The sequence below is a fragment of the Haemaphysalis longicornis genome, unplaced genomic scaffold (assembly GCF_048455015.1).
Source record: "Haemaphysalis longicornis isolate Haplotype H1 unplaced genomic scaffold, Haemaphysalis longicornis Haplotype H1 scaffold_8, whole genome shotgun sequence".
Taxonomy (NCBI): domain Eukaryota; kingdom Metazoa; phylum Arthropoda; class Arachnida; order Ixodida; family Ixodidae; genus Haemaphysalis; species Haemaphysalis longicornis.
In genome coordinates, this window is record NW_027526445.1 from 147546049 (window position 1) to 147572439 (window position 26391).

Here is a 26391-nt window from a genome sequence, read left to right on the forward strand (position 1 = left end):
CGACGTCCTTCAGCAGACCGTGTTGCCGTCACCCGCGTTGCCATGACGCGCGGCGGCATAGATCGTAGTGACCTTGGGCTCCGCGGCGTACGGCACTTGAGCAGTTTTCCCTTCGCACTGGCTTCGCAAAAGCGGCAGGAGACTTCGACATCGTGGTCCGCCTGACGAGTATTTGTTCAGCGCTCGCTGTTTTCAAAAACCCGGAAATTCGGGGCGAAATTCGCGATGGCTGTACAACCACTCATGTTCAACGCTGCGATAGAGGACGGCAAGGATATGCCAAGAGCATCGTGGACTGAAGAAATGGAACAGGATCTTACAGCACAGAATTCACTCGAGGAGCTCAGAAAGCGTCTGAAAGGTAAGGAAGCCGTGCTATTTATATCGTTATATTTTCATCTCGCCTATTTCCTTGAATGGTTGCTGGCTTCCTTGCTCGCTGGTCACTCACTCACTCACTCACTCACTCACTCACTCACTCACTCACTCACTCACTCACTCACTCACTCACTCACTCACTCACTCACTCATTCACTCACTCACTCACTCACTCACTCACTCACTCCCTCACACTCAACGTCATTGACATGGTCATGGTCGATCCGCGAACGTTACCGTCAACTAGGCGTGAATGTCTGTCAGCCCAGCATTGTTGCGATGTCTTAGTTTAGGGTTTAGTTCCTTTTTGCAATACTTTACACGTAATGCATTGTTCTTGTGTACTGCTCCTGCCACATAGTTTTGTATACTGAGCATCTGTACCGCAGTAATGCTAAATGGTCGGCTCGTCCGCCGAACTTATGCTCAAGAATTGGGTTGTTAGAGCGCAAAGTGTACCTTGTGAAAAAAAAAAACTCACAAAACCCCAACTTCGGCTCCGTAGGTCACTGCTTTCACACACACACACACACACACACACACACACACACACACACACACACACACACACACACACACACACACATACACACACACACAAACACACACACACACACACACACACACACACACACACACACACACACACACACACACACACACACACACACACACACACACACACACACACACATACACACACACACAAACACACACACACACACACACACACACACACACCACAGATAAGTTTTTAAACCGTTTGAAGCTTTGAGCTGCACAACGATAGCAGCGACTTAGATGTAAAAACAAAAAAAAAGTAGATAAAACAATCACTCAACATGACAAGGAACAAACATACAACTGTTAGCACCAAAAAAAATAGATTTTATAGAATTCAAATTTGGCGCCCTTGGAAGACCGCCTCATAGTCTCTACAATGGCAGAAAGAGGGCGCCAGGATTCCGCTAGAAGTAGGGGTTCCTGTATAAACATCCCCCTCGCGAGGGGCACGATCAAATGCAGAGCATTTCCGGGGGCGCACGACGTTAAGTAGTTTGCGTTACGTTAATGTTGTTGCACTTGTGGCTACTGCTGACGAGAGAGCGCTCGTCAGCAGTAATTTTAATGAGTCAACGATATAAGGCGCGTTAGTAGCGTCCCATTGTGTGTCGGCTTTGTGGCGCAGTGGGTAGAGCACCATGTACATTGCGTTCCGCCCGCAGGGTCGAGGGATCGAAACCATGCGCCGGATAGTATTTTTTTTATATATAGTAGGGAGGGGTGCGGTGCGGACTACGGACGTCAACGCGTGTGATATCGTGAGTTACTGAAATGCTCTGCATTTAAAAGAGCTACCACTTTGTTAACTCGATGTTAGCTTCCTAGTGGTGCGATCAAAGGGAACTAGAGGCACCACTACAATTGCATATTCGTGCTTCTTGACGTTGGCTACGGCCGGCGGCCACCAGGAGCACACAGGAGCCCTTGGGATGTGATAAGAACTGATAAATAGTTGTCAAGGCATCTTGTATCTTTAGGCAAGTTTAAAATAGCTGTTTATGGTTTTTATAAAAATTAGCATCGTTGTAATTCCGACGGGCGAGTTTTTTTTTTTTTTTTTTAAATAACCAAAGTTGTACACGGGCAGTTTGTACGTGGTCTTCATTGTTCCTTCAACACAGTGGCCGAAATGAAGCTGAAAAGGCTTAGCAAGTCGAGAGAACGAACATGGTTAAGAGGCATTGCAAGTGCTTCGAAGGAAAACGCAGCTTACTCTATGAATTCACAAACTTTGCCACGTCGTCAGAAAAGTAGCCGCAAACCATGCTGTCTAAGTTGTTGCAGCCCCATTCAAGGTGTGTGGAATGTTTGGCATGATCACGAAACCAAATATTCAGAGCATGTGCACAACCCGTCATGCCCATACGTTCTACAGACGAGACAGAATATGTTTCACACTTTCTCAGAATGATCTATTAATGCTGTCTACCGCCTACTTCCGTAGTTTCTCAGTTTATAAAAGACAATTTAGATACTGCTTTGATATCACTATGGTACATCATAAAACACCAGTGAGGTAATTTGGAAACTTGAACTTTCCTGTTGGTTGTCAGCTGTGCGTGTGTTCTCTCTTTTTTTATTATGTTTCGGCCATTTGTTGCGTTTCAACGCAATACGGAATAGCTATTGCCGATTGAAGTTTACTGAATGTGGTAACATGAAAATGGTGACCGCGTTATTTTACTTTCGCTGCTACTGCGCTGGAAAGAGTTTGTTTTATTGGAAGCACATTTTTTTTGTTTTGTTAGCAGGTCCTGCACTGCCGATATTACTTTTGTGCGTTTATTTTTTTTGCTCAACGTCATACGCCGTTTCCTTTCAGGTGTCCAATTGGCTTCATCGAACTTTTGTTGCGTGTGCATTGTTGCAGTTCTCCCCTTTTGGGCATGCATTTCCGAGCCTATTCTTCCGGAATTCCGGACAACTTTCATTTTCTCAAACTCAAATAAATGTTTCTCACCAACAACACGCTCATTTTGTAAAAAGAATAGACACCGCAGAACACCAAAGTACAAAAAGCGATTGTAAGGGCAGACACAGTGCTGTGTCTGTTCGGTATACTCTCCGTCTTTCGTTTTGTTGTTATGGCATGTTCATTCTTTGAAATAAGCTACTAGCTAGTGCAATCTTATATTTTAGCATGATTTACTTGGTTGAAAAGCGTTAACGATCAGGTGATTATATTATGAACGTAATTTCGCCGAAGCCTACCTTTAAATTAGTTTTGTTAAAAAAAAGAATGGTTACTTCAGGTTAAATTCTGTTATTTCGATTATGGTATAGCAGTAAATCAGAGCACGCTGTTTTTGCCGCTTGTTAACCTCGTGACTCGCGGAAACTTGGCATTTTCTATATAATGATGGCGTACATTCATGAATGTTGAGGAGGCAGAGTTACCAGGTCATTTTACCAACAAAAATACTAGCTTTGTGCAAGCTCGTGTGTCGGCGACTCTAACAGAGTGGTTGGACTAATAACGGCGTCTGAAAATTTACGACGGAAGGTTTTTTTTTTTTTTTGGTTTGTTTGTTTCTTTTAATAGACCCATTCGTTTTACCCGAATACAACAAGGAAAAGAACGGGAGTCTGTGCAAGTGCGAAACGGAGACTGAGCGGAGGGAACGATGGCACGAGTAGCGAAGCGCAGATGCTTTTTGCGCAGAAAACCGTTACGGCCGAATGCCGTCAAGAGCACTTCTTCAGGGTCGCGCACATAATTGCAGGCACGCGTTCCCGCCGTAGTCGATTGGACGGTTCCTGAGTGCGAGGCGTTGTCGGAAGGGAATATTCAGGGCCATAAGTGCATAGCACCCAAGAGGAACGACATGGGAGGGGGAGGGGCAAGTTCGCCGGCTATGCAAGTGCGACGTCAGGCCTTGCGATGGGGAAGGAAGATGAGCGGAGCTGCGGCTACATCGCGATGGGAGGCGAAGCTAATGCGAGGGCGCAACGATGAGCTGACAGAAATGCATGTTGGGTCTGTACATCAAAATAAAGTAATCGCCGATGCCGACAACGGAGCGTTTATTCTGATTTAAGAGGCGTTAATCATTACAAAATGGAAGAATACGGACGATGTGCGAAGTGAATAGTTTCGGAGGCGTGAATATGATACGGCTATGAAAGCAACGGCGGAATTATGAGTCGTTTCCGTTTCCAAAAAATTGGCCGCGTATCTGCTCCTTTCGTTGCAAATGCCGTCAAAAGACGATAGTCTTTATCGGCTTTTGCGAAGTAAATGCCTCCCTTCGCTTTCCCGCTCACCTCTCATGTTGTTCCTCTTGCGTCGCGCTCCTCCCAAGGTAAAGACGCCAAAGGTTCGCTTAAATTATTTTAAACTTCCCGCGTTCCTCTGCTCCAAACCGGGTGTCTCGATGCGAACGCTGCCGTACGGCGAAGACGCGCGTTAATCGAGGCGCCCTACTTCAAGGTTTATAGAACCGCGTTTCCCTACTCCACGTGCGTTGCAAGCAGAACGTGGAACCTGCCTAGTGGAACCTTGCGTAACTGTTGCCGGTTGATTTCTTGAAATGGCGCCAGAAGCTATAGTGGCGCGGGCGACAGCAGGCGACGGCGGAGTGAATTCTTTTTCTGCAGTTGATGAAGTATTTAATTTCGCAAATTCAAGCATGTTTGATTTTTTTATAAAGGAACACTGCAAATATCACTTCTGTATTGATTTGTTGTCTCATATTTGCGTAATGTCTTGTTCTTCTTCAACAATGTTGACAAGTATGAACATTCCACCGGACGTAGACGGGTAGATTTAGCTGTGACTATATAAGACTATTGCGCAGGCATTCTTTTGCTTTGGCCGGGTGGCTGAATCGGGTCACAGACAGACAGACGGACAGACACACAGACATACAGACATACAGACAGACCAAAATTTCTGGGTTTAAGTAGCCCAAGAAAGACTATCGTCTTTAAAAATAAGTGTCCTTCCTTTTGTGAAGAAGGATGACCAGCTAAGCTGGGCGCACTCCAAGGAGTGCACGAAACAAAAGACGTTTGTGCGTTATTTGCGATTGAGCATACTTCCTAGTGACTTAGCCGAATGAAACATGCACGGACCCGACTTTTATTCTAGCGGTCAAGCAAGAGGCTGTCCGTTTCCTTCACTCAGAAACAATGTATTGACAGCAGACATGCAATTTTAACAACTTCACCGTTAGTTACATCATTATCAAAAAAATGGCGCAGCTTGTACTGGTGGCACAAGGCTGGAGAAACAGCAGAGCTGGCGGCCCCTTTACTTTCGTCGGAGACCCGGCTGCTGCACGTCACGTGGATTTCCGAACTTGCCGCAGAAAGTTCTCCATGGCTGGCAAACCTAAAAAGTCCGCAGGCTTTCGCATCACTCCCACAGTGTACCGCGTTAGCACTCGCTAGAACCCGCGGCAACCGGTTTCCCGAACTCGTCGTCCGTAGAGCGAACTCGGCTTCTGTGGTCCCCACTTCAGCAGCGAACTCACGGGGACTGGTCAGGAGGATAGCACGCCTGATATTAATCCATGAAAGCTGGGCTGACTTTTCTCTAAGGTCGATCTGGCCGACGCGGGACGCTCCTCACGAGTCGCACGCTCACGTGCGCTCTGTTTTTTGCCTTGGTATTTTTTGCGAGCTCCTCACGCGGAGCAAGTCTATGCGCAAGCCTGGACGACGCCGCTGTAGACGAGCCTTTATATCATGTGTTCCGCAGCGACGTCCCTGATGGACGGATGCCGGTGAGGCTCGGCCGAGCCACCCCTAGCCTAGCGAAGCCAGCAGGAAGCTATGTAGAGCTGCGCCAGGGGTTGCTAGGCAACGCCAGTTGACGTCATCGCTCCTTGACGTTTTTTGATGCGATAAACAGATAATGCTTGGCTTAAACAGCTCTGCTGTAAAAATATTTAAAACTGGGCGTAATGTTAGAGACGTCTGTCTTAGCCGCCAATTTCAGCGTATTTTTCTCCAAGATGCCTACGCAGCACTTAGAGTTACATACAATTTTACACTATCTGTAGAGGCGAAAATTCTTATTCTATCCGCTTCTGTCGACAGGCCCAGTTTTGGTCGCAACGCAGCCATTTGCAGCTTCGCTGTGAAATGTCAATGTAGCGTCCGTTTAAGATGTGACGTCATTGCCATAGCGAGGTCTTTGAACACAACCAGTGACCAGAAACGAATGCACTGTCCCGCTCGACCTGCGTTCCTCAGTGTGGTCCACCCTTAGGCAATCAGGCCCGCTCGAAGGAAACACTTCGAAACGGTCATGCAACTGACACCATTCAGAATTCGCTCCAGATCCCAGGATCTGGGCCCAACAGCGCTCGTAGACGCACACACTTACTATCGTTTTCAGAAGACTTTTTTCAGAGAAAGATCGTAATAAGTATTACGGCGTTAAAAATTCACCAGCAAATTTGTTATCTCGGCTATTTAGAGGTGAAACGTTCACCACGCTGCGCAGTGCTTTGTGTTTGGCTTCGCATTGCTTGTTGTTACGCATGGTATTATGCAGCAACCCACAGCTTAACAACATTTCACGTTATTGCTTAAGTACAGCGCTAACGAAACAAAAGAGTGCGGAGGTGCTCATATTCGTATTTTATTCCTTCTCCTCACGTTACAACTGATCTTGAATGTTATGCGTTGTGGAGCAGGATGTCATGCGCAGTCGTTATGAAGCAAATGGAAAACGAAGAGGTCAGGCGTGAAGCCGTGTATATATTTACCAACAATTTGAAGCATGCCACAGCATTCTTTTTTATGCGCGAGGATACCTTTAAATGGGAATAATGCATTACTCCCTCTACACAGACGGTTAGAACTTTCTCGCAATCGGTGAGTCGTCGTGAGCAGGAAGGACTGACTTGCTTGGGAACCGTGTTTCCAGAAGATGACCAACTAACATCACCGCCTTTACACCCAAATTCTTTTATGAATTGTTTTATTGCGAACACTATCGGTAAGATCAAATCAATTACCACTTGTTTTTGCTTCTGCTTGGTCCAGTTCGTTTGCAGAAAAATACCTGAAAAGCACTTGACGACGACGGTTCGGTGGGTCAGTGGTAATGCCTCCCAAAAGAGGTTTTAGCGCCCTAAGACATGGGCACAAAGAAAGATGAAAGAACACAGCGCTGCCTTAGTTGCAAATAGTGCCGTCTCCTTTCACCATCTTTTGTGCAATTGTAATAGCGTGACTGATGTTTCCTTTTTCTAAAAAGCATAGTGCGGAGTAAGCCAGCCACACAAAAAAGGGACCCTGCAACACTTTTTCGCCTTTTTTATATCTTAAATGCTTTCTGAGCGTTGTCAAAAAATACACTCAGTAGTTAGAATGAAGGGTCACAATTACCTCCGCCAGATATTGCTTAGAATCTTGCTCAAAAGATTTTTCTCTATTTCCCGATCTTGGAATTCTCTTCCAGCGCTCTAATTACGTCATTAGAGCGATGCAGCGGCTAGTGACCCTCTCAGTTGCAGCTATAAATTCACTTGGTAGCCGCTTTAAAAGAAATGCTACAAAAGCAAAGCAGAAAATGAAGGCGTATGTGCTGCGACGAGCAAATTACTGAGTGCACCGCTGCGGGCTGGCGATACCTATAGCTTTCACATTGGTTGTAGACGCGAAGGAAAGGATGAAAGTGTTTATCGGCAGTGTTGCAGAGTCCCTTTGAGATTTACAGAGATGTATCTCGTTCTGCTCACATGCAGGTGAACCGGACCTGGAAGCGCCGACGGAGTCCGCTGACCTAATGCGCTTCCTCCGGCTGCACAAGTACGACGTCGATGCATCGTTGGCGTTGCTGAGAAAGTACTGCGCGATTCGGAAGTCGGCTCCGAGTCTCTTCGACGGGCTCAGGGAGCCTGAGAAGTTCCGAGAACTTGCGAGCGATATCATGACAGTGCTACCTCGCAGGAACCTGCACGGCCGACGCGTCCTATTCGGCCGGTTTGGTAAGCTAAGCACACAACAACATTACCGCGCTGAGCATTCTGTTACTGCGAGAATATTGAACTTTCTTTCTTTCAAAAGTGCGAAAGAAGAAGAAGAAGAAGAAAACTTTATTAGTGCATTAAGAAAAAGTGTAAAACATAACACTTTTGCGTCTCACCATTTTTTTTAGGTTTGCGACTAAGCGCTGAATTTTCTCACGCTTGAGTTAAAAGAATTAAATAATCTACCTTGGCAAAGAGAGAAAGAGAGAAAGTCTTTAATGGTACTAATGAGGCTAGCCTGCCAAGGGCACCTAGCGTGCTGCACCGGATGTTTAAGGGGAAATGAAACTGGTGAAGTGATGATGATGACTATGATGACGATGAGGCGCTCACTAATAACGCCTTATTCAAAGAATCTGATCAAGTCCTGCACTGAGAAACTTACAACACTAAGTGCAAGAAGAAAAACCTGCCCTTGCGGTTGAATTAGCCTGTGCTCGTTGTTCTAAACTGAACAGATGCATAGCTTTTTTTAAACAAAACTGCTGAGAAACTTATTATAGCAGCAGCCACGTTAACCACACCTGCGTATTCTAGCCACCCTATAGTACACCGACGTTTGAAACTGTTTGACAAACCATATCTGCAAATTTTGTCTGCTTCGTCTCTCTTTCATATTCCTATTCCGTCAACAGGAGTTGTCTTCTCCAGTCCCTCCTGCCAGTTCCTCCTCATTTTACCCCAGTTGCCGTGTATAAATGACATCTACTCTATAAACATACAGCACCCCTCTCCACACGCATTCATCTAGGAGTAGAATCTTCCGTTTCTATAATGGCCAATAAGGTCCAGTAGTGGCCAAACTTTCAACTATACATATCGCGGACGTTTTGAAATTACGACTACATACTCCCCCGAAAGCATCTGTGTCTTTGTGGAAACCAACTCGAGACAGACAAAAAATTTAACGGATGGAGAACGAGAAGTCAAACGTTATTAAGGCGAGTAGTAGGGGTGATGTCTGGGGGCAAAAAAAACATCAAATGCGCTGCCAGCTGTGCTTCTTCCTCCATTTCTTACCAATGTTCGAGCTTTCAACAAAACAAATGCACCAAAAAGCACACGTTAGAGCCATTGGGTATCTACAGTCAAACCCGTTTATAGCGAATTGCAATATGCACCGCAATTAGTTCGATATATCCAATAGTTCGATATAGCCGAACCCACCTATATTACAAGTTCGCAATCCGCGGGAGCCCCCCTCCGCCTCCTCAACTCCACCATCCCCGCATGCAAAAACGAACACAGTAAAGTAGCCGTTACCATACCCAAAATAATCCATTTATTGCAAGTATCAAAGCTACTTTCCGCCTGAACTGCCTACTTTTCAAAGAAAAAAGCGGTGATTTTTGTTTTCACTTTCGTTTTGGCGGCTTCAACTAGCATAGCATTCTCTACACGAAAAATTATTTGCACCAGTTCGAGTCCACGTCCTCCAAAATCTAAGAAGCATTGGCGGAGCACATTGACTGCCGAAAGCGCTTCATTGTAAGCGTCGGACGGCTTTCACTCGCGACATCATCGGGAATGTGGGGGAGCTCTTCCCACAGTTCACCGATGCTGCTGTCTTGGTCCGGAATCACTGACTGCGCGGGTTCCGTCGTGAGTCCCGCGCGTCGGAAACAGTTACGGAAAGTGTCGGGCGTCATGTCGCTCCGTGAGAGGCGCAATGTCTAAGTCGCAACTCTTGCTCCGTGGTCGCGGCCAATCCACATCTCAATCGCCGCTCCGAGACCATACATTTCGGCGGCCATTCTAGGCGCGCAGAGTTCGATATAACGGATGTGAACTTGGTTATAAGGAATATGTTTCCCATGTATTTCCGTAACTGAATTATTTTTGTTCGATATATAGCATAGTTCGCTCTATCCGGGTTCGTTATAGCCGTGTGTGACTGTATATTCTTGTGCACACGAACACCGCAATCAGTTATAGTTCACTCACTGAGCCCTATTCTGTTCATTTTAAAGACGATAGTCTTTCTTGGGCTACCTAAACGCAGAAATGGTTTGTCTGTATGTCTGTCTGTGTGACTTTATTCAGTCACTCAACCAAAGTGAAACAAAATCTGCGGAATAGTTTTATATACTCACAGCCATATCTAAAAGTCTAAGACCGGTGTCAATGTTCATACTCGTCAACATTGTTGAACAAGAACAATACACTACGAAAACATAAGGCAGAACATGAATAAATAAGTGATACTTGCAGTGTTCCTTTATTTAAAAAATCACGGATGCTTGGTTTTTGCGATAGCAAATAAAATACTACATCAACTGCAGAAAACCGTCGCCTGCTGTTGCCCACGCTACCTGGCGACATTTAAGAAATCAAACGGCAACGGCAACGAAAGGTTCCTCTAGATAGGTTCCACGTTCCGCTTGAAATGCTCGTGGAGTAGGGCATGCGTGGTTCTATAAACATTGTAGTGCGGCGCCCCGGGCATCGAGGCACCCAACTTCGAGCAGTGGAATGCGGTCAATTTAAATTGACTTGAGTAAACCTCTAACGTGTTATCTTTGGAGGAACAAGACGGGAGAGGAACAGCATGAGAGGTGAGAATGAAAGAGAAGGGAAGCATTCATTTACTTGCCTGGGGCGCCAGTCGACTGTCGTCTTTCGTTGACATTTGCGACGAAAGGAGCAGACACGTGGCCAGTTTTTTCCTCCGTAGTTGCATTGTGATGATGGGAGAACGTGAGGCATTATTGGCGGTGTTATGAACTTGATAAGAATAATTAGGCCATCGCGACTTTCATAGATACGCCAAGGCAGTCTGGTGCTCCATTGCAATGCCTGAGTGCCCTACAGCACCACGCATTTTTCGAAGGCGTTAAGGGCACTGCTCCGACCGAACGTCTGGCTTACGGGCAAGTTTAGTCACAACTCAAGCCTGTTTCTTCATTTTTATTTTCGTTTTGTTACACTCTGCCAAATGTCTTGTTTTCTTTTAGATTTTTATTTCAGTATGGGTTGCACCAGCTAGTTAGCAAAGGTGAAACAAGGACGATGCAGGCGACCCTGACGGAAGAAAACACGGCTGGACGCCGCTTGATTACAGCAAAGCTGTCTATGGCTAGGATCTAGCAGATCGTCTCCCGCAACAAAGCCGCGTAGACAATAATCACTCGTGAGCGTAGCGCCACATTGCGCTGCCCACTCAAATCCCCGAATCGAAAACTGTGTGTCACGCCTTGAGCGTATAAACTCATAACATTATGAAAAACTTATAAAAATAACACGAATATCCCAGTCAAACGAATTTAAGATAGCCCATCCCAACACCTCCGCAGCTACAGAAATTACGGTCATCCATAGCGCTCTTCACACCCTTGAGCAAAGTTCGTGCCGCAGATGGGCTATCTTCTTTGATTCGAAGCCTGCACTTCAGTCACTCCAGTCGGCCCCGTGCCGGGGACCTCACGAACAGCTCCTGACAGAAATAAGAATGGTATACGACCATGCTGCCGAGGCGGGTCATGATGTCACCCTGCACTCACTTCCCAGTCACTGCGGCATTGTCGGCAACGAAAGTGCGGACGCTGCCGGCTGATTGGCGCATCAGACAGCGAGGACTGTACACATTCCATTGTCTAGGACGGACGAAGATAGGGCACTTTGCATACTTGCCCGGGAAGCAACAATCTCTCGATGGTCTACAGAAGAACTCACATGTGCACGTATTGGTGCCCTTGACCCGCACCTGCAACGTCCCCTTCCACTCAGCCTCAAACGGTCTGACGCACCTCTTCTTTGCCGTTTCTGGCTGGGGTGGAATTCACAAATTCTGACTCCTACTTGAAAGGAATGGCAGCAAGTGGGGAGTGTGAAACGTTTGGCCCGCCGTAGATGATACGCAATGTCTTATGCGAGTGTCCACGTTAATCGCCTGAACAAAAGAAGCTGTCCCCAGCACTGAGCAACCTGGACTCTCGGAGGCCACTTTCGGAGATTTTGTCACTGGCCTTTTCTGTCATCAGCTCACAAGGCGGGTAAAGAACTCTTACGCTTCATGCGGGCGGCGAACTTCAACATAATACTACAGACTGAAAGATTCCAGCGACAATCACTGAGCTCGAACTTTCAGTACTCTAGCGCTGGGCATACCTGTCTGCTCCATCTTTCCTGCTTTCTCTGCTTACCCTTTTTTGCCCATTTTTCCTTTCTCGGGTGCAAAATAGCAAACTAGACTCAGACAGGTGAACTTTCCTGCCTTCCATCTACGTCCTTCCTTCATTAAAAATACATAGAAATGACCTAAAGCCTTCATATTTTATTACAACACCATTTATATTTATCCTACAAGATGTCTTCCCGGCAATACGTTGGTGATTAGCGTTGAAGCCGACTGTAAGGGTACTATTGTAAGCTCGGCCTTCAAAAGATTTCTTTCCCACATTCGGTATAGCACAGAGAAGCACGTCCGTCTTTGGGGCAAGTATCATTACAGAAAGTGGTTCTAACTTAGAAAAAACTCACAGCTTATGATGAAGCTCAGCACCAACGTCTGACAACTTCAATACAAGGGCAGAATATTCTTCGCTCTCTTGGGTACCCCCACCCCGCCCGCTGTCAATCTGGGAAATCATACCAACAATCAAAGTGCTACACACACCAAAACACATTATTCCAGCCACAGATCAATAACTTGGAGCATCTCGCCCTGAACACGTACCGGAACCAACCCATGACACCTACTACACGAACGCCCGTTTCGTGGAACATACCACGACGATGGCATCGCTTGGCCCCCGCGCAGCTCACGTACGGCATCACGCCACCGTACCCTCGCCCACCACTGCAGGGACTCAAGCCATCGCAGAAGCCATTATACTACACCAGCATCATACCGAATACATTAAAGTCTGCACGGACATCCAGGGAGCACTACGCAGCTTCGCAACGACTGGCATTCCAGCATCTCTCCACATTAACCGGACAACGTACATGCACGCTCATCCCCCACTACACATTTTCCTCGAATCGATCCCTGGTCACCAAGGCATAGGAGGTAATGAGCCAGCTCACTCTCTGACCCGCGACACTCATTCCCCGGCCAGCACTCAGCATTTGGCCTGAAGAATATATTCTAAAACAGGATAGAGCTATCCATCATAAAAGGGGCCGCGAACATCTCGGCAACCGCTGGACAGCCAGAATGCTACTTTCCTCCTCATCTAAATCCATGTCACGAAGAAACGCTACATACACTACACAGGCGCAGACAATGTCCCTCCCCTGTGATCTCTTTCTCCACCACATACAGAAGTCTCCAGGCTGTCCCCCTGCAAATATGCGGTGGCTATCCGGACAATGAACACACATATTGGCGCTGTGCACGGGGAACCTCCGCACCAACATTTGTAACAGCGGAGCTGTTGTTGCTGGTCTTAATGTGTGCGGCGTTATCAGAAAACCTGGGTCATAGTTACTTTCACCTTTCACCACGCACGTGAGCATGCGCCTCACACAGGGTGCACCAAGGGGTGGCTGCAGCCATCCATGTATACGTTTTCAAGACCAGGCGCCTGCCCTGTTAGCGTTGATTCTTGCATGTACTTTTTCCGGTCCGAAAATCTCAGTTGTTCTATCGCAAACTCTACTTTCAACTTTCAACCAACCCTATTTTCTCTCTTTCTGCGTATAAATCGCTAGGTTTATAATTTTCCGGTGTTTTAAGCGGGCGGATTAGCCCTTCTCACGCCCGATTCCTGGCCAATCCCCCACATGGGTATGCGCCAAGTCACCAGGAACAACAACGAGCGCCCGGCGTCGTCCAGGCTCGCGCGTGGCGCTCGCAAGAGATACCAAGAAAACAGTTCGCGTGCGTCCGCACCACAATGGGAAGAGGAGGAAGTAACTAGTGTTTCCAGCGGAAAGGCCTAGTTAGGGCCGGTGTGCTTCAGACGAAGGCCAGGCTGTCTTGGTTCCTGGCGGTGTTTTAGGTCACCTGGACGGCCCACTGCTGGATGGTAGGGTCCTCGCTAAGCAGCACGGTCTCCCACTGCTCTTTGCTGTTGATAATAAATGCACATTCAGTATTGCTAAAGTCTTTTTAGATGCGACTGCATCTCATTCGCTCGCCTTGTCCCTCCATACGGCGTTGTTGTTGTCCGTCCGCACCCCTCCCCCATTCTCCTCGCCGCGCGAGCTGCGCTCTCCGCCGCTCACCCCCTCTCCTCTCCGATAGCGAACACTCTCGCTAGAGTGTACTAAAACTTCTAGTACACTCTACTCTCGCGAGGGGCATTGGATTGGATTGGATTGGATTTGGATTGGATTGGATAAAAGTGGATTGAGTTGCATTGTGTTGCGTCATAGCCGCGCCACGTTGCGTCATAGCCGCGGAAGGGGGTTCACGGCACGTTTCACGCGATGGGAGAATCAACCTAAAGGAAACAACAACGGAACCCCCTATGCGTCGCATCTACACAGGGGTTCCCGCGAGGGGAGGTGGGAGTAATTTTTTGTATAGCAGGGCATTCCCAGAGCATGTATGCCATACTCGCAAGCTGGGGGAATTGTTTAAATTTACCGTCGTAAATTTCTAGGTGGAAGTGCCTGCAAATGCCTGAGTTCGGATATGTATTAGTTTGGAGACGTCTTTATGCTATTCCCTGTTTTTTGGACAGCAAGTGGTCGCTACAGGGTACTTCCATCTTTCGCCTGTGTGTTGATCGAGCACGTCCCAGTAGATGCACACGCGATCCTTCGTGTTGTCGGCAGGGTGTAGGAAGGTTGCAGGGGCTCCCGGTAGGTAAATGCTCGACTGCTTCGTTGGCCCGTTCGTTGCCTTCCAGCCCCGCGTGTGAGGGCGTCCATATTAAAGTGTTTCGGGTGTCTACGTTCTTGTCCTGCTGGGCAAGGACTCGCAGTGCCGCACTGGAGATTCTCCGCTTTGTGTAGTTGCGGATTGCAGGATGGGAGTCGCTGACAATTTTCCTGGCTTGGTTTGTGGCTAGGGCTAACGCTATAGCTAGTTCTTCATCTTCTTCGGGGTGTTATGTTCGGATGGACGGTGACAACTGAGGCCATGGCCCTACGTTGTTCGTAAGAGGCAGTGCCCGTGTTCAAGTCTGCGGTTCAAGCCTTGCGCTACTTAGTGGAAGCTTCGAATTTTTTTATGCATCTGCAACTTATTTACGTATCTGTAGATAGGACCACGAACTTCTTCCCCGTTTCTGGGATTTTTGATGTTATTTAGCTGTCAACCGATTGCAAGCCAGTCTACAATGATTGCCTTCGTAAAAGTCGGTTGCACCGCCGTTTTTCTTTCGTCAGGTATACTTTGGAAGATAATTTTTACGCACGCAAAAAGCAATCACAAAAAACTGGTCGCCACTAGATCAGATATAAACTATGACTTATCTAAGAATTTATGTTCGGCCAGAACAGGCAGTTGGTAAGCTAGATACACTGAACGAAAGAAATTTCAAAACAGTATGTTCTCCTAAGGGGAAACGAGAAAAAAATTGACGTTTCCGTAACCTATCGGTTCCATTTATGACACAGTATGTGAAACTGTTGCTTTGGTGATCAACAATGCTTCTTCCATAACCCAGCCATTGAAAGAAGCTTTCTGGATATTACAATTTACGCATATATTGCCATTAAAATGTAATTATTTAAAAAAAAAACATTGGGCAATTTCTTGACGTAAGCGCTGATCTATTACTTCGAGTTTAGAGGAAAAAACCATACTAGACATAGCTTTTTCCATACCCCGTGATGTTTGGCCGATCTCCTATTTTGGTATGTGCCATTCACAAAGGAACATCACAGTCATCATCATCATCGGCCCCCATCGTAAGCACTGCGTCTGAGGACCTACGCCTTCGAGCCGGAGTAAGCGGTCTGCGTTAAACAGTCTCGACCAAGGACCAGGGGTAACGCGTCGACTGAGAAGACAAGAGGAGCGAAAAACCGCAATTGTTCAGCTTTCATTTCATACAAAAACAACGGCTCCCAGGGTACATGAAGCGTACCAAAGAGGAGAACCCATTCCGCTGCAGGAAACCTGCCACAGCCGCAGGTAGGGCGCTTTGGCTACGTTAAAGACCGCAAATCCCCGCAAGGCTGCAACGCAGAAGATCCTCAACGTCCGCATCTAAACACCACCACTAAAAACTAGGAGTTCTTGTTCCTGGGACACTGGGGAGGTCAACAAACACCTACATCCCTTCCGAACGGGCAGTGCTTAAGATACTTCTTCGCCAAACCGTTTCAAGATGAAATCTGAGAAAGAAATGGCCGCTGCACGGCCGCAGCAGGCATCTATACCGGCACGAGCAAACGTGCCAGCTCCAGTGGCCGACGTGCACGCAGCCCTCTGTCCAAAGACCGAAGAAGTGCATTATCTTCTGCCATCAAAGTTCGCCCCACAAAACCCTGCTGCTGTACCGGCCACTGCCGAAGGTAAAAGTGCCGTACCAATTGTGGCTTCGAAAGCGCAGCCGCTTAAATCTGATGATGCACGCGTCGGCACAGTTCCTGCAGTGCACCGCTGTCAAGAAGCAAAAGTGGCGCGGTTCAAACAGCTTGAACAGCCACCACCGCCGCAAATCGAAAAATCCCCGCTGCAGAAGGATTCGAAGGGCGATTTCAAAGTGCCCCAAACAGGGTTGGAGAAACGTCGAAAATCGTCTCTTCAGCAAAAGCAAACAAATATTTCTCCCGTGGTTCCCGCTGGCGTGCCACGCCTCGGCCACCGGGGGTCAAGCGCACGAGAACTCAAAGCAGCCGTGCCATTATCTCCAATGGCTCAACGGGCGAAGGCAGTCTCATTTCGGGATGAAAAGGTTGACCTCGGGATGAAAAAGCCCACATCAGGCTTCAGGCGGGACCGTGACGACTACAGAAACGCTGAATACCCCGTGTCACCGCATCCGCCACCACCACTCCCAGTCACTAAAAGCGACAGACTGGCCGACCTTCGGCCTAAAGCCGCACCCGCAGGAGAAATGTTCGATCCCTTCCAGCAGCCCTCGCGCTCTGGTGGGCCCGGTTGTGTCCCGACGGCCGGCTCCTCCGGTCCCACCATACCATCGTCAATATTCAAGAAGCATGATTTCTCCCCACCAGGCCATGTGGCACATCTGCCTCTCCAAGCAGTCGTCAAGCGTCCCCTCGCAATGGAGACGAACGACGAGCGATTTGCTTTCGCCAAACTAGCGTGTCTAGCCGCATTGCTCCTGCTCATCGCCGGAACTAGTCTCCTCGGCATCTACATTTTCAACTCCAAGGGGGACAGGCCGACCGCTTATGTTCCCTCGAGTGACAGCACGCTCTCCCGTGACAACAATGCCACTGATTTCATCCCAGGTCATCCTATTACATATGAAATGGAAAACGAGAGCCGGCTTAACCGAACCCATTACGATCGCTATAGCACGCATCAGCTGAACAGTACTGAAAGTGAAGACGTGGAGAGTACTGATCAGCGGGAAAGTACTTCCGAGAGCGTCATCAGTACGAACGAACGGTATGCCAATATTTATAGTGCCGTGAAGTAACATTTGTTTGTCGAGCCGATCAGCCGGTGGAAGGGAGTTCCTGAAGTGTGTGAGACTGTGTTTCGGAACGTCGTGATGGGGAAACACGCGTGAATGCGGTGAAAAAAAAAAACATGTGAACTGCAAGTCTCGCATCTCTGCATGGGAACATTATGCAAAATAGCAACCGCAATATGCGGAGCTTTGTGATATTTTGTACTAATAAATCCGTTGGGGCACATGCCTCGCTGGTGTCAGGGCAATCGAAAACTGGACATAAAAGACGCGCTCGATTTCACTCATCGGCTGTAGAAATACATTCGGAAATATATTTATTTTAGTGTAAATTGGCCATTATAATGTAATTTCCAGTTGCATTTTGTCTTCGCTGGGGGCGCTATGCTACCCGTTTTCGACAACTTTCCGGATTACTAGTGAGGAATTGCGATAGTGAGGATATGCTGATTGACTGATTATGGGGTTTGACGCGCCTACGCTACACAGGACTATGGGGCGTGCCATACTAGAGAGCTCGGGATTAATTTTCATCACTTCTGGATATTTAACGTGCGCCGAAATCTCGAACACACGGGCCTTTTCACTTTTAGGTTCCACGAGAAAAGCAGCCGCCGAGCCATACATTTTGAACACGTGTAAATCGATTGAATATTTCGGGCTTACAATTAAATACGAGACGCACTTCAACAGCTCATGGAGGGAGCGGATCACGAAGCATATTGTCTCAACTCCAAGAGAAAGAAGCCCTTCTAAGGCGGGGGGCAGAGGCAAAGCGTATGGGGCGTTCGATTCGACATTAATGCCACCCGCTATTTATCCTTGAGAGCCCAATTCGAGATTGCACCGAGAAACCGAAAGCGATGTCGTAAGGGTGGCCTAGCTTTTCTCTTGTTCCGCCAGGTTTCAGCATGTGCCTTACTGATTTTCTCCGCATTTCGATAGAGGGTGACGTTTTGTGTAATCGGGTGTCTTCTGAACATTACTCTGACTACGAGAGCTCCACCTAAATCCTTACGGGCTTGCTTTGCAACCTCGTACATGGCTTTAGGCGATTTTCTGAGGATGACACAAAAATATATGGGAACGTAGTCATTTAAAGCAACGTTGCAATAGACGGAACGCACGCCATGACATTCCATAGGTACGAGGCGATGGGACACTTTTGAGGTGATGTTCGTAGGTTGTGCGCGGTGGTGTCCTGTAATCTTTTTACATGATGTATTTTCCACCAACCCTTTCTCCCCTGATATTCCCTGCCCGTGGTAAAGCTGGGCCGCTCCCCCAAAGCATCTGCGGACCACCCTGTGATCCCTGTTGGTTGCCCACATAGAAACTCTCTGTGTACCTCTGCTAAGCTCGCCACTCTCGAAGGAGCGTGCAACACCCCCTTCCTCCGAGGGCTCATAACTCCGCGGCTCAGGCTTGAGTGTTAAATAAAGATTCCGTGCTCTCTCTCTCTCTCTCTCTCTCTCTCTCTCTCTCTCTCTCTCTCTCTCTCTCTCTCTCTCTCTCTCTCTCTCTCTCTCTCTCTCTCTCTCTTATTTAAACTATTCCAAAACAAATTATATGGCAATTAGCCGCTATGAGACGACTCTGCCATTCCATTACCACCCATCCCTCCTCTATGTCATGACTCAAACATTACACAGAGTTTTATTTACTTTGCAAAATTACATAGTTCACAGTAAAGGTGTAAATATTGTGGACTCTCGTCTGCTGTGAATTCATGGACTACTACGGGGGGGGGGGGGCGGGGGGGGGGGGGGACGGACACCCTGATACTGGCCCAAAGGAATGAAACTCCACTTCGTCAAAGCTTCATTGAGATAATTAACCATAAAAGTGTGCCCAATCGCCAATTACAATCAAAAGTGTTTTTATGTGCCCCACCTTGACTACTACACCGTCAAAGCATATTGTCGCGCACGTTGAGGCTAGGCTCCATAGCTTTGCCTGCATCGTCGATACAGCATCATAACAAGGAGAAAAAGTTGTTCACGAAACACCAGACATAGAGTGGAGCACAGGCGCGCTAACTTATCGCACTTTATGGCACGCGATACAAGGAGGGATAAACGTAGGCGTAGGGAGATGCGCTGAAACATCTGCACGATAGGAGCACAGTGATTGTGCCGCCAACAATCACGATGATAGCCTACCGATGTCGTGTTGGTTTTAATCACGGAATCTGCACCTAGGCTTTGAGGTGCGCCGCTGTGAAGTACGGCGGGGTAATTTCGGCCGGCTGGAGATTTATTTTTAATGCTCGGAGAAATCGCTATACGTGATCTTTTTCATGTTTTGCTTTCAGCAGAGCCGTAACTGCCGCGGGCGGGATCGAACCGTCGTCGTTTTGCTGAGCTCTTCGATGCCTCAGCGCACCGTATGTCTTCTTTTCAATTCCATTTCTATTCAATTTCTTTTCATTGCAATATTTCACGCGTATTTACAGCTAGGTTGTAATGCAGCAGGAGGTCCCAATGCCGTAACCGTACTCGGGACGCCTTTAGAGCTTTGTAATCAGCCACTGAGCCTTCGGGAGGATATGAGGACTATGATACAAGGACCTGTCGCCACTCACTGATCTTGATGCATTTTTTGCTCAGGGAAGTGGAACCCTTCCAAGGTAAGCCACGAGCAGGTGCTTCAAACCCTCGTGTTGTGCCTGGAGCGTGCGTCTTGGGACCCAGCGGCGCAGACGGCGGGCCTTTGCACCGTAAGCGACTTCGAAGGATGGTCCATGGGCAACATACGGTTCGTCAACATGCGTGCGACCAAGGGACTACGCTCAATACTTTCTGGTGCGTATACATCTGGAAGCCTCGTAATTATTACAAGTCGTAATATTGGTTTGCCTCCAGCGAAAATCTCAAGTTTTTGAAGGCGCGACAAATGGTCGCCGCCAAATAGTTTCCCGCTTGGTGACTCATCATTCGGATGACTAGGACGATGGTTAGAGCTGGTTGGTGCACACTGAGTTCAGGCAAGGTTAGGGCACAGTGCGGAATCTAACAATGCAGAAATCAAAGGAAAACGAAAATTGGTTAGCTTTCATATCAGTAGATTGTTTGTGCATCGGTTTTTTGAAGCGCAATAATTTTCGTGTGTTTCTTTTGGTAAGCTTGTTCTTTCAGGGTAGCTATCTTTTTTGGTTTCATCAGACCAACAAGTGCTGATCAGGTTTAAACCATGCTGGTTTTACGGTTAAACGCTTCAGGTTTCAACGTGTCCGGCCTGCCGGACGGACGCGAACGCGGAAAAAAAGCTGTTAAAGGATGCATCCCGTTCTACCAGCTGCTGAGTGTGCAGGAGTGCGTCCCCCTAATGATTTGAGTGTGTTTAGTTTGGTTTCGGTCAAATCAGCTGTTAGAAGGCCCATTTGTGCGTGCGAAAAATAGCATAGACATACAAATAATTAAAGTATGAACAACAAATGTACCTAAAATGGAACCTTTTTAAGGTCTGGCTGAAAGCGTTTTCTTAACAAACCATCGCAATTTCACATACTTATTTGGAGCACACACAAAATCTGCCAGTTATGTTTTAAAGTGGTGTCCTTGTTGTGCTTGTCTGGAGGCATGTCGTTTGTGTTGCACAGAATGTTATAATATTTTATACCACACAAACAAGGTTAAGTAGAAATAGGATGTTCGAGGAATGGAAACAAAGTCTTACCAATTGGACCTGCTCTTCGATATCACCACGATTTCTTCTATTCTCTATTCATTTATGGAAAAAAGAAAGCGTTAAAGGGAACGAAACAAAATGTAGTCACCCCCCCCCCCCCCCCTACACGTGATGTATCCTGTATTCCGACTCGAGCAGGAAGGAATGCTGTTCGTTCTGACCGGATGTACTTTGCATGCAATCTGAAGACGTGAGTGGCAGTATATATCAAGAGAGAGTGGAGTTAAGTAGTATCAGAAATACAAAGTGGTGCGAAAGTAAACAATAATAATTAAAATTCCGTCGTGTCATGATAGCCTCATTCAGGTCATCAAAACAAATGTTTGCCATTCAAAATTACAAAAGGGGATTGCCGGGCGTTCTTTACGGGTGCGCTGACAAGGAGGTTTGATGTTGCGTTTTGTTTTCGCGGCTATTGCTAGCTATTGGTGGCCCAATAGGTGGTAGTTGAAAGCCGAAAATCGCAAAAAAAGCGAGGATTTGATACTGGTCGCTGCGGCCGTCTTCCAGAAGGAAGCGAAAATGGCAGCATCTCCACTTCGTGGATGATGACGAGGGTGAGGAGCACGGGGACTCGAAATGACATCCAAGTTGCATCCCGAGTGACATCCGATTTGCGTCCCGACCGTCATTCAATTTGAGCTGTGAGTTGCACCTGATTATTCTCTAAATGAAACGGCAACTCGCGGCTCAAATCGATTTACGCTTGATTTTCGCTTGATGGTGGTGTGCGCACGGATGAACGCGGACTGACATTGGGAGGTCCTAAGGTACTCCGCACCGTTTCAGGCGAGGGAGTAAGCCGTTTGAGTCTCGGTTAGTAACTCACGGTCGTAGCCCAATGGGTAAGACGACTGACACTATTTCTGTCTGGTCTACCAGACACAGGCTCGAATCCTGCCGGTGCCTGTGTGATTTTTTGCGATTGTAAATGCTATGCGCACGGACGCGGACGGACATTGTGCGGTCCTAAGGTGCTCCGAACCTAAAATAAACGAAGTATTGAAGCGCAGCACAAGACGAGGGACAGAAACACAGAAGACGACGCACAGAGCGCTCTGTGTGTCGTCTTCTGTGTTTCTGTCCCTCGTCTTGTGCCGCACTTCGATACTTCGCTATGTACCAAGCTTCCAATACTCTGCGAAAAATGAAGAACCCATGTGTTCGGATTTGGGCGCACATATACGACCCCGGCTAATCAAAGTTAATCTCTGTGCCTCCACTACAACGCATCTGAAAGCTCAAATGTAGCTTTGATGAATAGGGGCCCAAGAAGTTTCCAATTTCTCAAACGCAACCACAGAACGACGCCTCCGCTAACTTGCGCGGACGATCGAAATAATTGTGCACCGCAGATACGTTTTTACAAACCCGAGTTGTGGAAATAAAAAAATGGCGGTGTTGCCAGTCATACCAAATTACGCTTCATTGAGCCCTTAGCACATTATATGCAGATAGATCCGAGAACTGTTTTGGGGTATCCAACAATTCTAATTTGGCATTACTTTTATCTTGGTTGTCTTTGTTTGCAGAACTGCATGCCGGCTCTACTCGCCGAAGCCCACGTCATTCGGGAGCCGGCTGCTTTGGACGTGATGTACGCGCTTGTGAGACCTTTCATGAAGGACGACATGCTGAAAATGGTAAGCAACAGCCCGACACCCCTGTAAGGCGCCGGAAGTTGAAATACATGCGGCTAAGGTGGGGTTGGTTGTGCTGCACGCCGAAAAATATTAGTCTGCACTGGCTGTGAAACACACATTGAAAATTGGTGCAAACCAAACCTCCTAAGCTAACAAGGCGACGACATGTGCTTAGTATTACCAGAGTCCTTTAATGCTTTGAAAAGCATTGAAGGACTCTGGTATTACGCTGCATGAATGGGTTCCGGGCCATGAGCATAAAGTAAAATGACGTTTCTTAACACTTTATATTGTAGGCGTTCACAAAGATCACGTGAAACCCTTGTGTTTGAATGCCATAGTCACGTGAGAAACATGGACTCAGTCCCCCCAGGCTTCCTTCGGCTCATGAGCATGACTTTCTTCCGGGAAGAGATATGTAGGCAACGGGTCAATGCTTCCCGAGCATTTTCGCGGTGTTTAGACACATTTTAAAGCTCCGCAGGTGCCTTCCCCAGTTTTGGCGTGTCGATTTTCAGCGCCTTCTCGATGGAAAGTCAGCAGTTATCTGCGCAGTGTAGGAGCTTCTATAATAAAACGCAGAGTTTTGCACAACGCGGCCGGAGGGTCTCCCATGAAGAAGAACAAAATGAGAGAGAGAGAGAGAGAGAGAGAGAGAGAGAGAGAGAGAGAGAGGAGAGAGAGAGAGAGAGAGAGAGAGAGAGAGAGAGAGAGAGAGAGAGAGAGAGAGAGAGAGAGAGAGAGAGAGAGAGAGAGAGAGAGAGAGAGAGAGAGAGAGAGAGGTTTATCGAATTCTTTGTGTTAGTTGCGTGGTGTCGCGGGTTTAAGTCTGGCGGCGACGGTGGCAACCCTAGTGACCTGGAGTGTCTGGACTTTCAGGTCCGAACTGTCAAGCGCTGCTTTCTACTGCACGTCACTCTTTACATACGGGAAAGGATCTCGGGAGCACGGCCGGGTCGTTACAAAGGGGATTGTGGGTTTTAACGCTCCAAAGCAACACCGGGGATATCAGGCGCGCCGTAGGGGAGTGCTCCGGAAACATTTTGACCACCGGGCGGACTGTAACGAGCGCCGATATACGAGAGCCTGACGACCAGCGCCGGCTTGGATGCCCAGCAAGTCATGGTGTCCAGGGCTGAGACAGCACGGTCATCCCATGGTCTCCAAGACTGAGGGACCACTCCCAAATCACCAGGCTCAAAAGAGTTTTTCCTCTTTCTCCTGCTCTCGCCACAACGGGCGTTTTCGCTTTTCGCCTCCATCAGAAAAGCAGGGTCACTACAAAGGGGCCAATTCAGCGAGGACACTGAGCGAGATAGATGCAGTGGGTACTGCCCGGCCCCTCAGGGTATTGGTTTGCAGGAGACGCCAGAGGCGTTCCTGGTAGTTGGTGAGCCCTGGATGGCCGGGGAGATAATGGTGACGGGCGACTCTTAATGCACGACAATGTCGTGATAGGTGTCTTGTCGGTCCCTGGCAAATCTGGCAACATGCAAGGCGATCAGTCCAGTCCCGACAGCGGGAACCTCGCTTACAATAGAGAGCATACTGGCGTGTGTGAAATGTGGCATCTCAGCACATCAGTTCTCACGGCTGCTTGCAATTACTGCTTGGTATGTTGAGTATTTCCCGTAGAGGCATCTTTGTGACCCAAACAAATGTAAACACGTTCGCAAACCGTAATATCTCCAAGTTTGTAGATTGCTATTGAAGACGACAGTTTTTCTTGAGATACGGAGACGCGAAGATGTCTGTCTGTCTGTCTGTCTGTCTGTCTGTCTGTCTGTCTGTCTGTCTGTCTGTCTGTCTGTCTGTCTGTCTGTCTGTCTGTCTGTCTGACTATCGTTTGAAATAGCCATAAATGTTATTTATCCGCTGCCTAGTGGGTCACTCTCGCGGTAGGTGGGGTCATCGCAAGAAGATAAAGAGAGTGAAGGTCAGACTTCACTCCCTTCCTCTTCAGGGGGAAGTGAAAGGGAGGGTAGACGAAGAGAGAGAGAGACAGAATAAAGATGAAGGGAGGAGAGGAACAGAAGGTTATGAGAGAGGGTATTGGACGGTAAGGCGGAGATTGGGATAGTGGAGGAAGGGGGCGAAAGGTGAGAAGGAGGGATGACAAAATGTGGATGGGAGCAAGGATGAATAAGAGGAGGGGGAGGGAGCTGGAGAGGGAACGAAGAACATAGAGTGGGAGAGGGATGGAATGGATAGAATATAAACCGTAGAGAAGTGTAATGGTACGGGAAGTGGAGAGGCAGGGCGATGGGCGGAGAAGAGGTGACGGGAATATATGCGGCAATTTTGTTCTGCTTTCACCGGTCACATTGGCTTCAACACCTATTGTACTTTCTCCTGAACGTGCGAGGCATTACCGTAAACCATCCAATCAGGCATACATCGTTACGCGGTCTGGCTTCAATAAGCATCGATTCATTGGGTAAAATAGCTTGAATATTCTGAACTTTTTGTGAAGAGCATTGACGTAATTATAGCTGTTGCGAGGACATCGACCCAGCGGCGGTTTGGTATGAGCTAGCCTTCCCCTCCAGAAACTGCAAATTCCAGTTATTTGGTCAGCTACTTTGACTCTACCGTACTAAGAAAAAAAAAAGCAGCCATCGCCTATGTGATGGATGACTGGACAAGTGCGTAAAATACATATTACACTCGTGATTGGAGGATGTGCTCGTAAAAAAGAAGGGTAGATAAATGTAACTCTATGCAATAGTGTTTGCATCTCATTACAAGGTTTCTTGATACACGTGTCATTGCAGACTCGCCTTCATGGAAAAAACGTGCACCGGCTTCATGAGGACATTTCTCCCGACATGATTCCTGAGGAGTGCGGTGGCACAGCGAAGGAGGGGGACCTGGACTTGTTTTGGACGAATGTTTCCCAGGAGAACCCATTTAGTACCAGCTGATCTGAAGGGACAGAGGCAAACTGTGACTACAGGAAGGAAGCAATGTGTCCAAGATCGAATCTGTCTTTAAAGTGCGAAGACGCAAAAGCGCAGTGAAGGCGAAACGAACAAGCAAAGAAGGACATTCCTGCCCACTGGAATTGTGTCACCTTTTATTTGTGTTTCATGTCCACCATGAGGGCTGAATATTTCTCGAATGTGCCTAAAAGAGGGAGCGGGGTCATCGTACCTGTGAGAAACAAAATAAAAAATGTTTTACGTTTAATTTAAAGGTCGATTTGAAATCAGTGTCAATCAATCCGACATCTAAACAGAACGCTTATATCACATTTAAAGTAAACAACGTCATACACATGGTTGCGACTTGAGTTTTGTCCTTCCCGGTGTACACATACTGAACTCCCCAATGCTGCCATTATAAACAGGGGTTCCAGAGCATAACTAAGGCGAACGCCACAAAGGACACGCTAGCAACCTGCGTTTTCCATTACATGTTGCGCGTCCACTCACTGCTAGCCATATGTGATTTTCCATTAATTTTAAAACAAAAAAATCATCCGCCATTTCACTCGGTGAACGCAGTTTACCAGCGAAACTGTATTGCCTGCGCAATGGAATAACAGTACGACTGCATGCACGTCACATTTTAGATTATCTTCATCCGGCCGCAGCGTCGTCGCCGTCTCGACGCCGTCTCTTG

The 26391-nt window shown here is 47.6% G+C and overlaps 1 protein-coding gene across 1 annotated transcript; it reads left to right on the forward strand.

Moving 5' to 3' along the window:
- The first annotated feature begins 71 nt into the window (after positions 1-71).
- Positions 72-25905, forward strand: LOC144148853 (alpha-tocopherol transfer protein-like). The gene is made up of 5 exons (XM_077680374.1): positions 72-361; positions 7644-7886; positions 20044-20238; positions 22657-22767; positions 25542-25905. The coding sequence occupies exons 1-5, from the start codon at positions 226-228 to the stop codon at positions 25577-25579; spliced, it is 723 nt and encodes a 240-aa protein (XP_077536500.1). The 5' UTR covers positions 72-225; the 3' UTR covers positions 25580-25905.
- Positions 25906-26391: the final 486 nt, after the last annotated feature.